Here is a 12,418-nt window from a genome sequence, read left to right as displayed (position 1 = left end):
CCCTGAAGATAGTGTCTCATCAAGTTAGCTATCTTTCTTGGTATGTTTTTCTGACTCCCCCCCCCCCCCCCGTTGCAAGTCAGAGTCATATGTCCCAGATCACATGTGGAAATGTACATAGTGGGTCTATATGCAAGGCTTCAGGGAATTCTAGAACTGCCATTAAAATCAATCACTTTACTGTTTTTCTGCTGTTATATCAGTGGGAGAACTGATCTAATAGTTTTAGGTTACTAAAATATCAAGATGTCTCTTCTGTAGGCATTGTGTTCTGCTGTGCCGTAAGACTGCTGCCTGTCAGACTCGTGATGACCTGTGTTGAGTGAGTTAGTCCGATGAGTAGATGGTTCTGACTTGCAGTAAGGGGTTAAGATTGCTTGGCTTTTTGGTATTCCGACTCTGCTTTTCTTTGATGAGGAAATTATTTAATTTCAATATGTTTGCAATGAACTGTTTGAGTGCTTTCCAGTTTATTTCCCCTCCTAATAGATGGGGGCGGGTGGGCAGGGAAAGTTGCTTTGAGTCATATCTTTAGGTTATAATTTATTCCCCTCCTCCGCTTGTCTATTTGGGAAGTTAAAATTTCTGTCACCATTTTAAAGGTTGCTTATTTTTGTGACCTTTTTAAAAAACAAAATATGTGTTAAGAAACACGCTAGGCAAATCTGTTTATTAGGGAAATCATCAATAGCTGTAAACCCTAGAGTACACTTAAATAACACTTGATTTATATGTGGTAATGTTCTGGACAACAACAGAGAAGAATGACTGCAAAAGTAGGGTTTTTCCATCCTTGTTTCGTACTACAGTCATACCTCATGTTGCGTCCGCTGCGGGTTGCGTTTTTCATGATAGGAATGCGGCAGACCCGGAAGGGTTTCATCGCGCATGCAGCTTCGTGCATGCGCAGAAGCGCTCTATCGCGCTTTCGCACATGTGCAAAAGCACCACTCAGGGTGGGGACTTCTTGGGGTGCGAATGGCACCCCAGAATGGATCGGGTCCGCAACCCGAGGTACCACTGTATAGTGAGGCATTCCATTCTTTTTGGAAAGTTAAATTTCAGCTGCCTAAACAAGCATCTTTTGTTTTATTTAGTCTCTTAATTGTCTTTATTAATTGCAGAGGTCGCAGCAGCGGCAAAAGTCTGCCTCAGCCTTCGGTAAGTACATATTTTAATATGTTATATTGTGGTTAAACTTTGATGCACACCTGTTAATTAGATATATTGAGTGTGAAAGGCAGAACACAAAGCTGTTTTACTGTTTGGAATAGTTCAAATGATCTTTTATAATAAATATGTTAGCTTCATTGCAATTGGGTTTTCCTTTGGGCTGGATCAGACAATAACCTCTCCTTGAGCCAATCCATTATCATTTGGGTTGGATCGGATAATGACCTCTCCTTCATCCAGTCCATATGGAAAGGAGAGTGAGGAAGACTGCCAAACTAACATGCCAGTCCTGCCGCAGATGTTCACATGTGGCAATTTCCTAGTTGGATAGGAAGGGCAGGCATGCTCTTGCTTCTTTCAACATATAACTTGTGTGGGATGGATCAGAGAGAGGTGTTGTCTAGCCAGGCCATTTGTCACACTCTGGTGGAATGCAACCTGACATTCTCAGACAAAATTATACTTGGGAGTATAAAGCACTAAACTGACAAGTTTTCTAGATATTTTTGGCAACTAGGCAGCACACAGACAGAATAATTTAAACCTGTTGCTGGTGACAACACCTAAATATTTTCATTCTTACTTGAGACTAGAAGCACCAACCTCTCCCTCCTACAGTGATATGATAATATTTTATTTATCAGTTCTTTTATTGCATTTGTAATGTGTTAGGTTTGTTTCTAGGCTGTCTTGGGCACCATATGCAGAAAGGTGGGGCTCAGGTTTATTTTATTTTTTAATAACAGATTTTTAGAGCATTTAGAATTCTGTCAAGTATCTATAAGAAAATGCTGATAAAAGCAACAAACTTTGAAAATAAGTAATCATAATAAAATTAACAAAATATAGATACAATCAACAGAGTTTAAAAACAAGTTTTCTTAAATTAACTTTACCCATCTTGATAACTGCAGTAGGGAGATGTGCAGAATTGGGTCTGTATATTATATCTCTGTTCTGTTGTTTCCCCCTACTGGTTTCTCACCTACTGATGAGAAATCAAACCTCATTCTTGACCATGGCTTTGACCACCTCCACTCGGTTTCTCCTATTGAGAAACTTTGGGAAAGCTATGACATTAAAAAGTAGTAGAAAACTGACATAAATATGTAGTCATTTTGATGAAAAAAAATTGATGTTAGAAACCTTTTTCTCTTGTTGTATTTTAACAAAATATATTGCCTAAGAAGCTCAAGGTAACCCAGCTGATGACCATAATACACTTTTACTGAGTTACCTCCTAAAATGCTTTCTTACGTAAATGAGTGATGTCACAAACCTAATGTACTTCAATGTAGAGAGGGCTACATGACACCCAGGCAGTAGGAGACAGCTGGTTAATTAAAAAGATTACAATGGAGCTTTCGTCATTCTTGTTCTCTGGTTCACAAGAGTAAAATTGATGGAAGAATGGAGACAGCTTCCAATCTAGAAGCTCTGCCTTCGCTACACATGTGTATGTGCAGACCCACGAAAGGCAGCTGCCTGTGTGACATTTCACATTTGGTAGGATCAGAAGCATGCCATGTACGTTCTTTTGTAATGAAAAGTGTGCGGTCATAAGTGAGGAGCCAAATTGTAAAAGAAAATTGGTCTTGGAATCTATTTCGAATTGACTTTAACATAGCTTTTTTAGACATGTCCCTGTGAATCTGTACTTATTGTAGAAGTGTTAGCTTTTAAACCAGCCTTACCCCAACCTGGTGCTGCCCTCCAGGTGTTTTGGACTACATCTCCAACCATGTGCCATGACCATGCTAAATTATAGCTGGAGGGCACTATGTTGGGGGAAAGCTGCCTTTAACTCACAAGTAAAAATTGCAGTGCTTATTCTTGTCTTTCCAGGATTTCAAAGCATTTTAATTTAATCTGTCTTGTTGGAGCACAAAACAATAGGGAGGTTAAAATAAGCCTGGCAATGATTAACATGCAGGCGTCAAGCATGTTGGAGGCAATTTACAGGGTTCTGAGTGTACTCTGTGAATTTACAATAGCAACTCTACGGTTGTTTCCAACCAAGTCCTCATGTGAGCAGCACAATTTCAGTTTGCATAACAGAACCTTTCTTCCCTCTCCTTTCCCTGCACCTCTCAAAATCTGCTTTGGGGTTCTCTCTCCTCCCCCCCCTTTAGTGATTTGTAAAGCTGCTGGTGGGAGCCTCTTTTGGCTGAAGAGCAGGCTTTTAAAATATCCCTAAATTCCCTAAAAGTTTAGCACTAATTTGTTACACTGTTTTACATATCACATTGTTTTTCAATAGCAGCTATGTATTACTGCCCCCCCATTAGTTTTTATATCAAACCTGTTCTATAAAGTACTGAGCAGTCAAGCAACCAAATCTTTTTTGATTGGTCATTCAATCTCTTTTCAGCATTTGGCGATTGATTTGTCAAATGAATGGGGTGTGAACCCAGTGCTGTTTTGATTCACTTTGACTAACCCAGTTATAATTATTCCAATGGCTTCCTGGCTCTTCTCCACTCCTCCCGCCTGGCCCGGCCCACCAACAGTCTTGATTTTTTGTGAGTTGCAGCTGTGCTTTGATGCCTAATGAATTTCCCCCCTCTTGTTTCAGATTTCTTTCCCTGGTATATATGCGAATATGCGGATGGTTCACATTCTCACATCAGTTGTCGTAAGTTTATAACCAAACATTTCCCAGGGGATTCTTTACTTGTAACAACAATGTTAGAGGAGAACTTAATGGCTTATTTTTAAAATAACTATTAATTTACATTTTTAAGTGGGGTGCATAAAACCAACCCACATAAAATACTAAAAATACTAAAAAATACTAAAAAAGCATAAAACTAAACACTACCTTACTATTTCTAGTTAGGACATTTGTACACTGTCTCTTTAATATGAGGTTGGCAGAGTGTATTTCTCCCTACTCCCCCCACCCCCCAGTAATCCTTCCTGAAACCTGGTTCCATTATGGAGGCTCTTACTCTGCCACCTGAGAATAGGTAAGTAGTCACACAGGGGAGGGTTTTCTGGATTGTGATAGGGAACTGATCTCTCTGGAGAGGTATGCCTGACTTCCTCCCTCCTGTCTTTTAGGTTTCATCTTATTTTTTTAGTATGATGCCGTGACTTTTAAACTGCTGTTGGTTTGCTTTATTACTGGGTGGTTTTGCATTAAATTATATTTATTTCTTGTCTTACTTTTGCATTGTATTGATTTTATTTAAATAGCCTCCATACTTTAATAAAATTAAGTCAGCAAAGAGTAAGGGGCTCTTATTGTGTTGGAACCTGATTCCCTTTTGCTGTTGGAATTGTGTTTTTGTATTATTGCCTGCACCAAGCTTTGAGGGGTGCGCGCTATAAACCTTAGTTGATTGAGGGCTAGAGTAAGAGGGATAGAGAATCAACTTAAATGTGTAGTGAGATTTTGTATAGTTATGTAAATTACATGATGTTTCATTTCACTTGTGTGCAGTCCTTTGTATACTAACTCCTACATTAAAAGGGAATTCCTCTTAATAAGTCTTTTTTCTATCTAGGGATCAAAATGTGAAGTCCAAGTGAAAAATGGAAATATATATGAAGGAGTTTTTAAAACTTACAGCTCTAAAGTAAGTGTGATTAGCTTTTTGTTCTGATCCTGTTGCCTATCCTCATTTGGTATAGGTCAGAAGTTTGCATTGGGATCTAGCCTTTTTGGTTTTCCCTTGATGCCCCAATATAGAATTAATTATTTTGGAGTTCATGGTGTTAAGAATTCAGTGGTTTTATTTGAATACTTCTAAAAACTCGCAAGCAGATGAAAAAATTGAGTGCTGGGTTCAGTAGTGAAGTTCATGCATTCATGCACTCCATTTTTTAAGCCCATGTAGCAAGTAAGCTGTTATTTTTGATAACGTAGGAATGCCATCTGGATTCTGTTAACTGGCACCTTGTAATTTTTCTTTTCTTAAACTTTGTGTTTGCATTGCCTTTTGAGATGTATGTAAAATTTGCTGGAGCAATTGTTCCCAAAGGGGCTGGCAGGAGAGGGTGGCAAGTGTGGCAGGAAGATTCAAGGACAATCAAATGAGAGTTTGTCTCAAATTGAACCTAATATAAATGAGATTTCCTGGCAAAAGTAAGCTCACACCTCTCATCAAGTTTGCATATATACTTAAGGTATATACATAAGAGGCTTGTTTATAATTCGGTTCTGGGAATGATTCATACCCATATGTAGCTGCTTTGTTTTATACTTTTTGGATGCCCCATGAACATATTATAAAGTAGTTGTGTTCGGGTTCAAAATCAAGCACTGCTAGGAGTTGTTTCTTTTTGTTTTCCAATGTATTTCTTAGCAATAAAAATGTTTGTGTGGCGTGAGCAAAATTTTATTCTGAAAGTGTGGCCCAGAGGAAAAAAGTTTAAGAACCACTGCACTAGAGGGAAAGAGGGGAGGCTATTGTAAATTTAAAAGGTAAAGGTACCCCTGACCGTTAGGTCCAGTCGCAGACGACTCTGCGGTTGGACACTCATTTCGCTCTGTAGGTCAAGGGAGTCAGCGTTTGTCTGTAGACGGCTTCCGGGTCATGTAGATTAGGAAGATTTAAAAAGCCTTCTCTTTTGGGCAGTCTTTTGAGCAAGGTAAAAATACTTTGCTGTCTATTGATGTGCTGTCTATTGATCTGAGCTGATCAGCAGGTTGTGTGAGTAATAATGTATCTCCAAGCTTGCTTGTCACATTATGACCACATGCCTGTTGGTTCATTTTTCTCAATTTTTACATTTGTGCAGGCTAAATATCTGGAAACCCCACACTTATTTAGAAGATTTGAATTATGTACATAACTTCCACTCTCTTCAGACAATGGATTGCAAATTAAAAGCTAGTTCCATTAGCATATCCTCCTCTGTTTCTCTCCAGGGCAATTTTCTCAATCTCTCTACTGTTAATCTTGGTTTTGTGTTTTCTGTGCACTAGTTCACTTGTGGTTAATGGAAACCCTTAATATTTTTTTAATAAACCAGAGACTGAAGCCATTGTTTGAAGTGGGTTTATAAACCACAGTTGCAAGAGAGCCTGATACAAGTTCTCCATGGTTTGTGTTGGCATTCATGAAGCATATATTAATGGTAAAAGGGATGAGAATATTACCCTTGATAGGAAGAAGGGAAAAGAAAGTGGCATCCTTCTGAGGTATGCAGAGAGCAATAGTTATGTCTACACTAGTTGTAAGGATATCAACAGCGCAAAACCCATGTCTTTGAGAAAACTTTCTAAACAACCCCCCCCCCCTTCCTGGGGCCTTTCAAATGTTTTGAATTGCAACTCACATCAATCCCAGCCAGCATGGAAGGGCACCAGGTTGTGGAAGGCTGTTTCAGACCATCTGTTGAAACTTAAGTTTTTTCACATTAAGCTTGCTCAGTCCACGTTTCCCTTGCCTTTTAGTGTGATTTAGTGCTTGATGCAGCTCATCGAAAGACTGCAGAATCCAGCCCGGGTCCAAAACGAGAAGACATAATAGAGAGTATCTTGTTCAAGTCTTCGGATTTTGTGATGGTGCAGTTCAAAGACATGGATTCGAGTTATGCACGGAAAGGTACCTGTTTCTATATGTTAGAATGGTTTATGAAACTAGCTTCTCCTTTCAAAATGTTCCTAAAGGCTTAGCTTGGTGTGTGTTTTTTTGTGGGAGGAAGGGGTTAGGATATAAGGAGCTGCCTTCTGTGGTATTGGAGTCTTAGTCCATATAGCTTCTTACTATCTACTGACTAGCAGCTCCTCTTCTGGGGTTTTGAGGAAAGTTATTTCCCAGCTTTCTTACTCTGGAGCTGCCATAGATTTGCTACAAGGTGATGTACACATGGAGCATACGCTTTCCCACTATTGAACCCTCCAGAGGTTTGGAGCGCCCAGTCTTTGCAACTACTCAGAAAGATTCAACCTCTTGCATCATTCATTGCTCCCTGCTACAACACTTGACGAAAGCACCTTGCCCCTTATAATCTGCCAGTGCTAGCTGCGTTGTTACAACAGAACAGCTACAGCTCTCCCCATGTTATGGAGTCGCACAGTGGGGGTGGCTGATATTTTCAATTTAATCCAAGCATTCAGGTTCTTGCGGCAGCTGTCTTTGATATTGTTTTCAAAACCCAGTGGGGAAGAAAATAAGTCTGTTCGGGCTCTTCTTTGGAGGATGTCTTTAGAAAAGTAGTGATAGTAACTTATTGACAGGAGGACTCAGCTGGAGATCAAAGCCAGACTGGATTTATAAGGACAAAAGCAGCAGGCACCCGAACAGGTGAATAAATGTGGTGAAGTCTTAAATGTCCCAGAATTGTGAGCAATAGTTTTAAAGCAGAGCTGGGGAACCTTATTCCTGTCAAGGGCTGCATTCCCTCAGGGGTAATCTTTCAAGCGTTGCATGCCAAAGGTGGGCAGGGCAAGAGCTGAAAGCAGGCAGAGTTTGCACCACTGCTGGATTGCTCAGCTTTTTCTCTCTCTCTCTGCTACTCCATCATGCTTGTGGTGTCTGCCTTTCGGCTTTCTCTGTCCACCCACTCTTCCATTAGTACAGGTTAGAACTGATTGCTTGCAGATGGCTTTTTCTTTTCTCCTTCCCTCACTCCATCCATCTCCAGTTTTCCCTCTGCCTCACCCTCGGAGATCCCCCCCCCACCCTGTGGCTCACTGTGAAGCTTTTCCCTCCGGGCTCACCATGTAACAGCAGCCACACCTCCTACTCCACCTGTCTCTCATTGTCACACAATGGAAGACAAAGCAATTCTCAGGGGGTGGCCCCAGAGAGCAAGAGTGGGCCAACAATATCTAGAATGCTGCAGGAAATTGGGGTGGGGGCACAGGTTCCCCATCAAGGTTTAAAATGACCTTTTGCAATCTTCATTTGTTGTGTTAGCATATTAAGTATTTGGAAAAAAGAAGACTCCTAGTTCTCCTAGTATATTGCAGCAGATAGCCAAATTACTTGATATACTCTGGGTTGACTGGCAATGACCTTCCAAAAAAAACCCCCAAACAGATAAATACTCTAGAGCTCAAAAGTGCACATGCTAAAATTAGTTTACCTAGTGAGTTCCCAAGTGCTTATAGGGAAAACATGAATCTTGCCAAGGTTAGATATTGGAAGTATGAGAGATCTGTGTCTGCTAGGTAACCTGAGTTTTTTCTGACTGGTTTAACAGGAAGCTCCATTGTAGAACAAAGGAATTCCTGAGGATCCAGTAGCATGTGTGTTTATATCTGAGGGAGCGGAGACAGAGGGTGAGGAGGGAGTAACTAAATTCTGGCAGTCTTGACTAAGTGAGATTTAAAGGATTCCATGAGCTTAGTTTGCATCCCTGAAAGAAGTCATGGCGCGCCATTTCTTTTCTCTTGAGTGGGGTATGTGCATTGAGAGTGCAATAATATCACAAGGGGCTCTTGTTGGGCTTTTTACTTTTAATCATTTATAGATGCACTTTTCTCTGCTATGACTAACTCACTTCTGATAACAGGAAATGCAGGACAGCTGACTGTTCTGTTCAGAGAGTAGCTAAACAGTGTCCAGAACGGGGAATGAGGAAGAAGCTTATTTTGCTACTGCATCAAAAACTAGCCACCCCATGACTCTCTAAATTCCTTCTATCATAGTGGATCGGATTTGACAAAGGGAGGAGGGAGTAAGAGAGGCTGTTTGTGATTTGGGGACCCAGCAGGTAAACTAATTTTAGCACTGCACATTTGCGCTTCTCATAGTTATGTGTTCAGGTTTTATTTTGGAAGATGGCTCTACCAGTCAACCCAGAGTATATCAGGTACCGCAGGCTCCCTGTTGTGAAATGGTAGGAGAACAAGGATCATTCTTTTTTCAGAGTTCTGTTCCAAATTCATTATTTTAAAGTCTTCATTTCAATTCAGACAATCTTCTAAACCATGGACTTGGGTATGCCCCCCCCCTTCCCTAAACAGCAGCAAGAAGAATTATTCCAGTTGTAGTTCATTGCAGTACCTGAACTGGGAAAACTATGGTCTCCAAGCCATGGTTTTGAATTGGTTCTTTGGTTTAGAGGTAGTGCTAAACGTCATTTCTCAAAACTAGGAAGTTGAGGACAAAATCGGCATGTGAGGCTGCTGCTTGTTCCCAAGTCCTCTGTACCACAGTGTGGAAGATTACCTGAACTGAGTTGTAATAGTTTGTGGCCTGGCCTGGATCCTCAAAATGTCACTGCTGCCCTAATCTTAATAAGGTCCTTTGCTTTAATAACTTACATGGTTCCTGCATTATTGCTTATGTTTTTCAAGCAAACTTTGGAAAACACATCACATTTTCAGCTACTGCCTCCCGCCTCCCTGTTGTGCGATAAGTGAGATAAAATATTGGTAGCTTTCTTGGCCCACTGTGATATTATATATTTGAATGGTTGTTGAGCAGCAGTGCATGTACAGCAGTTTTCAAGCTGTGCTGCAGAACTCTGGGCTCCCTCTGAAAAACATCTTTTTTAAAAAAGCCTAATCCGAGACTGAAAAATATCCTCAAATTTTAGTCACCAACCCCTTACAGGGATTGAGGGGATGAGGTGGGGGAAATATGCCTGCCATCAAACTAATAGGCTCTTTCAGATCCTGGACTATCTGGTGGGTTTGCTAGAATCTGACTTGTGATACAGTCATCATTCATGTTCCTGACTTAAGTTTGCTATGGCACTGCAGTTACCTTACCTGCTACTTTTATTTGTGATATTTGATCACGATGTGCTTGATTTTCCAAACTTCTAACCAAACAAAAAAGCTAATAGCCTTTGCTGCAGCTGTTAACTTTCTGGACCAGAATCAAACCCTGAAGCTGTCCAAGCCATGTTTGTATTTACAGTATATTTAAGGAGTGTTAGGATGTGCGTCTAGGAATAAACAACTTATCCAGATTTTTGAGGCCGTGGTGGTCAGTTTTCAAAGAACAAGTGACACAATAAATGTTTGTGAAGAGATAAGAGAATGCAAAATACATGAATTTGCATCTGTGCTACTCTCTGACTGATTTTTATTTTCTTTCTTTTCCCATGTCTGTTGTAACTCCTTCAGAAGCAGGTAATATATTTGGCATTCTTTTATTTCCGTACCTTGAATTTGCATATTTCTCTTTTTAAAAGTGTTATGTAACCAATGTGTTTTATATTTGCTTACAGCTTTATGGCAGTAGAAATCATGCAGGCTGCAAACAATTGAAATTGGTTACAAGATTATTTTTGTATACAGGCAACTCCCAATTTGCATGCGGATTACGTCCAAGGCACCACATGCTTAAGTGAAATTGCATATATTTGAAACACCATTGAAAAAGCCTGCAAACACCCTACCCCTTTCTTGTGATATTTTTGGGTAACTTCTGGGTTTGGTGCAATGTGTGCGGTCACAGTTCTAGCTGTGTGTAATTCATATTTATTTTAAAATATAAATATTGCCTCTTGCTACACCTAGTATGAAGCCTAAAGCAATTGCATGAGAGTTGTTTGTAGCCAAGTGTTGGCAAAGCGGTTTGTTTTTGTTTTTTAAGTAACCAGGTTGCCAGGAATATCATTTTTTTGTTGTAACTTGGGGGGCTTCAGGTGCCTGGCCTCATTCTTCTTGCTATGTGTGAGATACAGAGAGTTGTAGACTGTGAAATCAGGTGGTACAGCCCTCAGAGGAGGAGCCATTCTAGTGTAACTTGTACTTAATAGGGCTTATTTCTGAGTAGACATGCATAAGATATGCACGGCCTTCCCAAGTGTTGCCACTGATGCTTCTGCCCATTTCAAGGGGTGCAGAGTTGGCTCTAAATTGGCAGTAAAATAAAGCAAACTTAAGGTGATGAGCTCCAGATTCATACATTTTTCCTGGTCACAGACACAGTCTTATGTAACTGAAGCAGTTCCAAAGTTTGTTTTTCAAGCCATAAGGTTGGTTATGTAAGCAATTTCTGCAGAATTGTTAAGGGGTACTGATTGTTGAAGTTTTGTCCTAATCTTGTTCAATTTTTCCTTCATTCTGTGGAATCAAATGATTGGTTTTGGAATTTGAAGGTATATAGACTATTAACTAACTTGAACTGATGTTAGCATTGCGTTAATTTTATTTTTTTCAATTTCAGATGCTTTTACAGATTCTGCAATCAGTACTAAAGTTAATGGTGAACACAAGGAAAAGGATCTTGAGCCTTGGGATGGTGGAGAAGGCACTACTACAGATGAGCTTGAAGCTTTGGAAACCGATGTTGTGAGCACATCCTTGTCTTGGGTTGACATTTGAGGGAGCACATGTAGTTTGAAGGAAAATCAACCAAGCAATATGGCATTTTTTGTTTTAGCACAAACCAAAAAGAGTTGCGTTACTAGCGCAAGGCAGTGTTGTAACTGGGAATTTTTTTATATAAAGAGAACATTAAGGATAGTGGGAACCAGGGTGGATTTGATTTAAATCAAATTGATTTAAACCACGATTTAAATCACTAGTCAGTAAGACTTGATTTAAATCTCTCTTTTTTTTCAGAAAGACATTCCTGCTGGTATAATCTTAATATTTACAACCAGATGAAGGTTTCATTTTTGGAATAATAAATTTCCAGAGTAGTTTTTACAGTTATATCAAAAATTACTGATTTGGTTATACTATTAGAAATACATAGATAATTATGAAATTATTGTGAGGTTTAATAAGTTAACTGTTTATATTTGGACAAGTTTTCTGCTGTACTTTATTGGAAGGAGAAAAATAATCATTTCCTTAATAACAATTTCCTTGAAAACCAACTTAGACTGAGTTTCAGCACACATGAAAAACTTAAAACAAATCCTTATTTCCTGATGAATAGCCTTTGAACTATAATGTAATTTAAATAGAAGACTATCTTTAGAAATATTTTTTCCTCCAAAAGGATTTTATTTTAAAAATACAATTTAAATTAAAAAAATTGATTTTAAATTTTTTTAAAAATCCAATTTTTTAAAAAAGCATTGATTTTTATCCACCCTGGTGAGAACTAGTTAAAACAGAATTTTGCTTAACCCCTATAGCTTAAAGTTGAAGGAACTTCATTTAAATTAAATTTTGTAGATTTAGTGCTAAATTGTTGGCTAACTTATGTAAGTGTTTGAGGTGTTTGTGTTGGGGACAGGTTCTGTAAGACCTCACCTTTTCATACAGAAATATTTCATATATGTCATATAGATGTCATATGATTAAAATTCTGGATGCTTGTGCAGCCTTGCATTGGTGTGATTGCTCCTTGATTGGTGTGATTTGCTATTCTGCAAA

At 39.2% G+C, this 12,418-nt stretch overlaps 1 protein-coding gene across 22 annotated transcripts in view; it reads left to right on the top strand.

Annotated features, from left to right (window-relative positions):
* The window catches only part of ATXN2 (ataxin 2), a 59,946-nt gene that overhangs the window by 16,424 nt on the left and 31,104 nt on the right, over positions 1-12,418 (top strand). For all 22 annotated transcript variants that reach the window (XM_060276347.2, XM_088670912.1, XM_060276345.2 and 19 more), the window contains exons 2-6: positions 1,125-1,161; positions 3,749-3,808; positions 4,683-4,754; positions 6,578-6,728; positions 11,256-11,380. In XM_060276347.2, the coding sequence (XP_060132330.2) occupies positions 1,125-1,161; positions 3,749-3,808; positions 4,683-4,754; positions 6,578-6,728; positions 11,256-11,380 (445 nt within the window). The remainder of the gene's footprint in view (positions 1-1,124; positions 1,162-3,748; positions 3,809-4,682; positions 4,755-6,577; positions 6,729-11,255; positions 11,381-12,418) is intronic.

Source organism: Zootoca vivipara, chromosome 6, assembly GCF_965207765.1.
Source record: "Zootoca vivipara chromosome 6, rZooViv2.hap1.1, whole genome shotgun sequence".
NCBI lineage: Eukaryota > Metazoa > Chordata > Lepidosauria > Squamata > Lacertidae > Zootoca > Zootoca vivipara.
The sequence above is the reverse complement of the archived record's forward strand: the minus strand, read 5'-3'. Positions and strand labels throughout refer to the sequence as shown.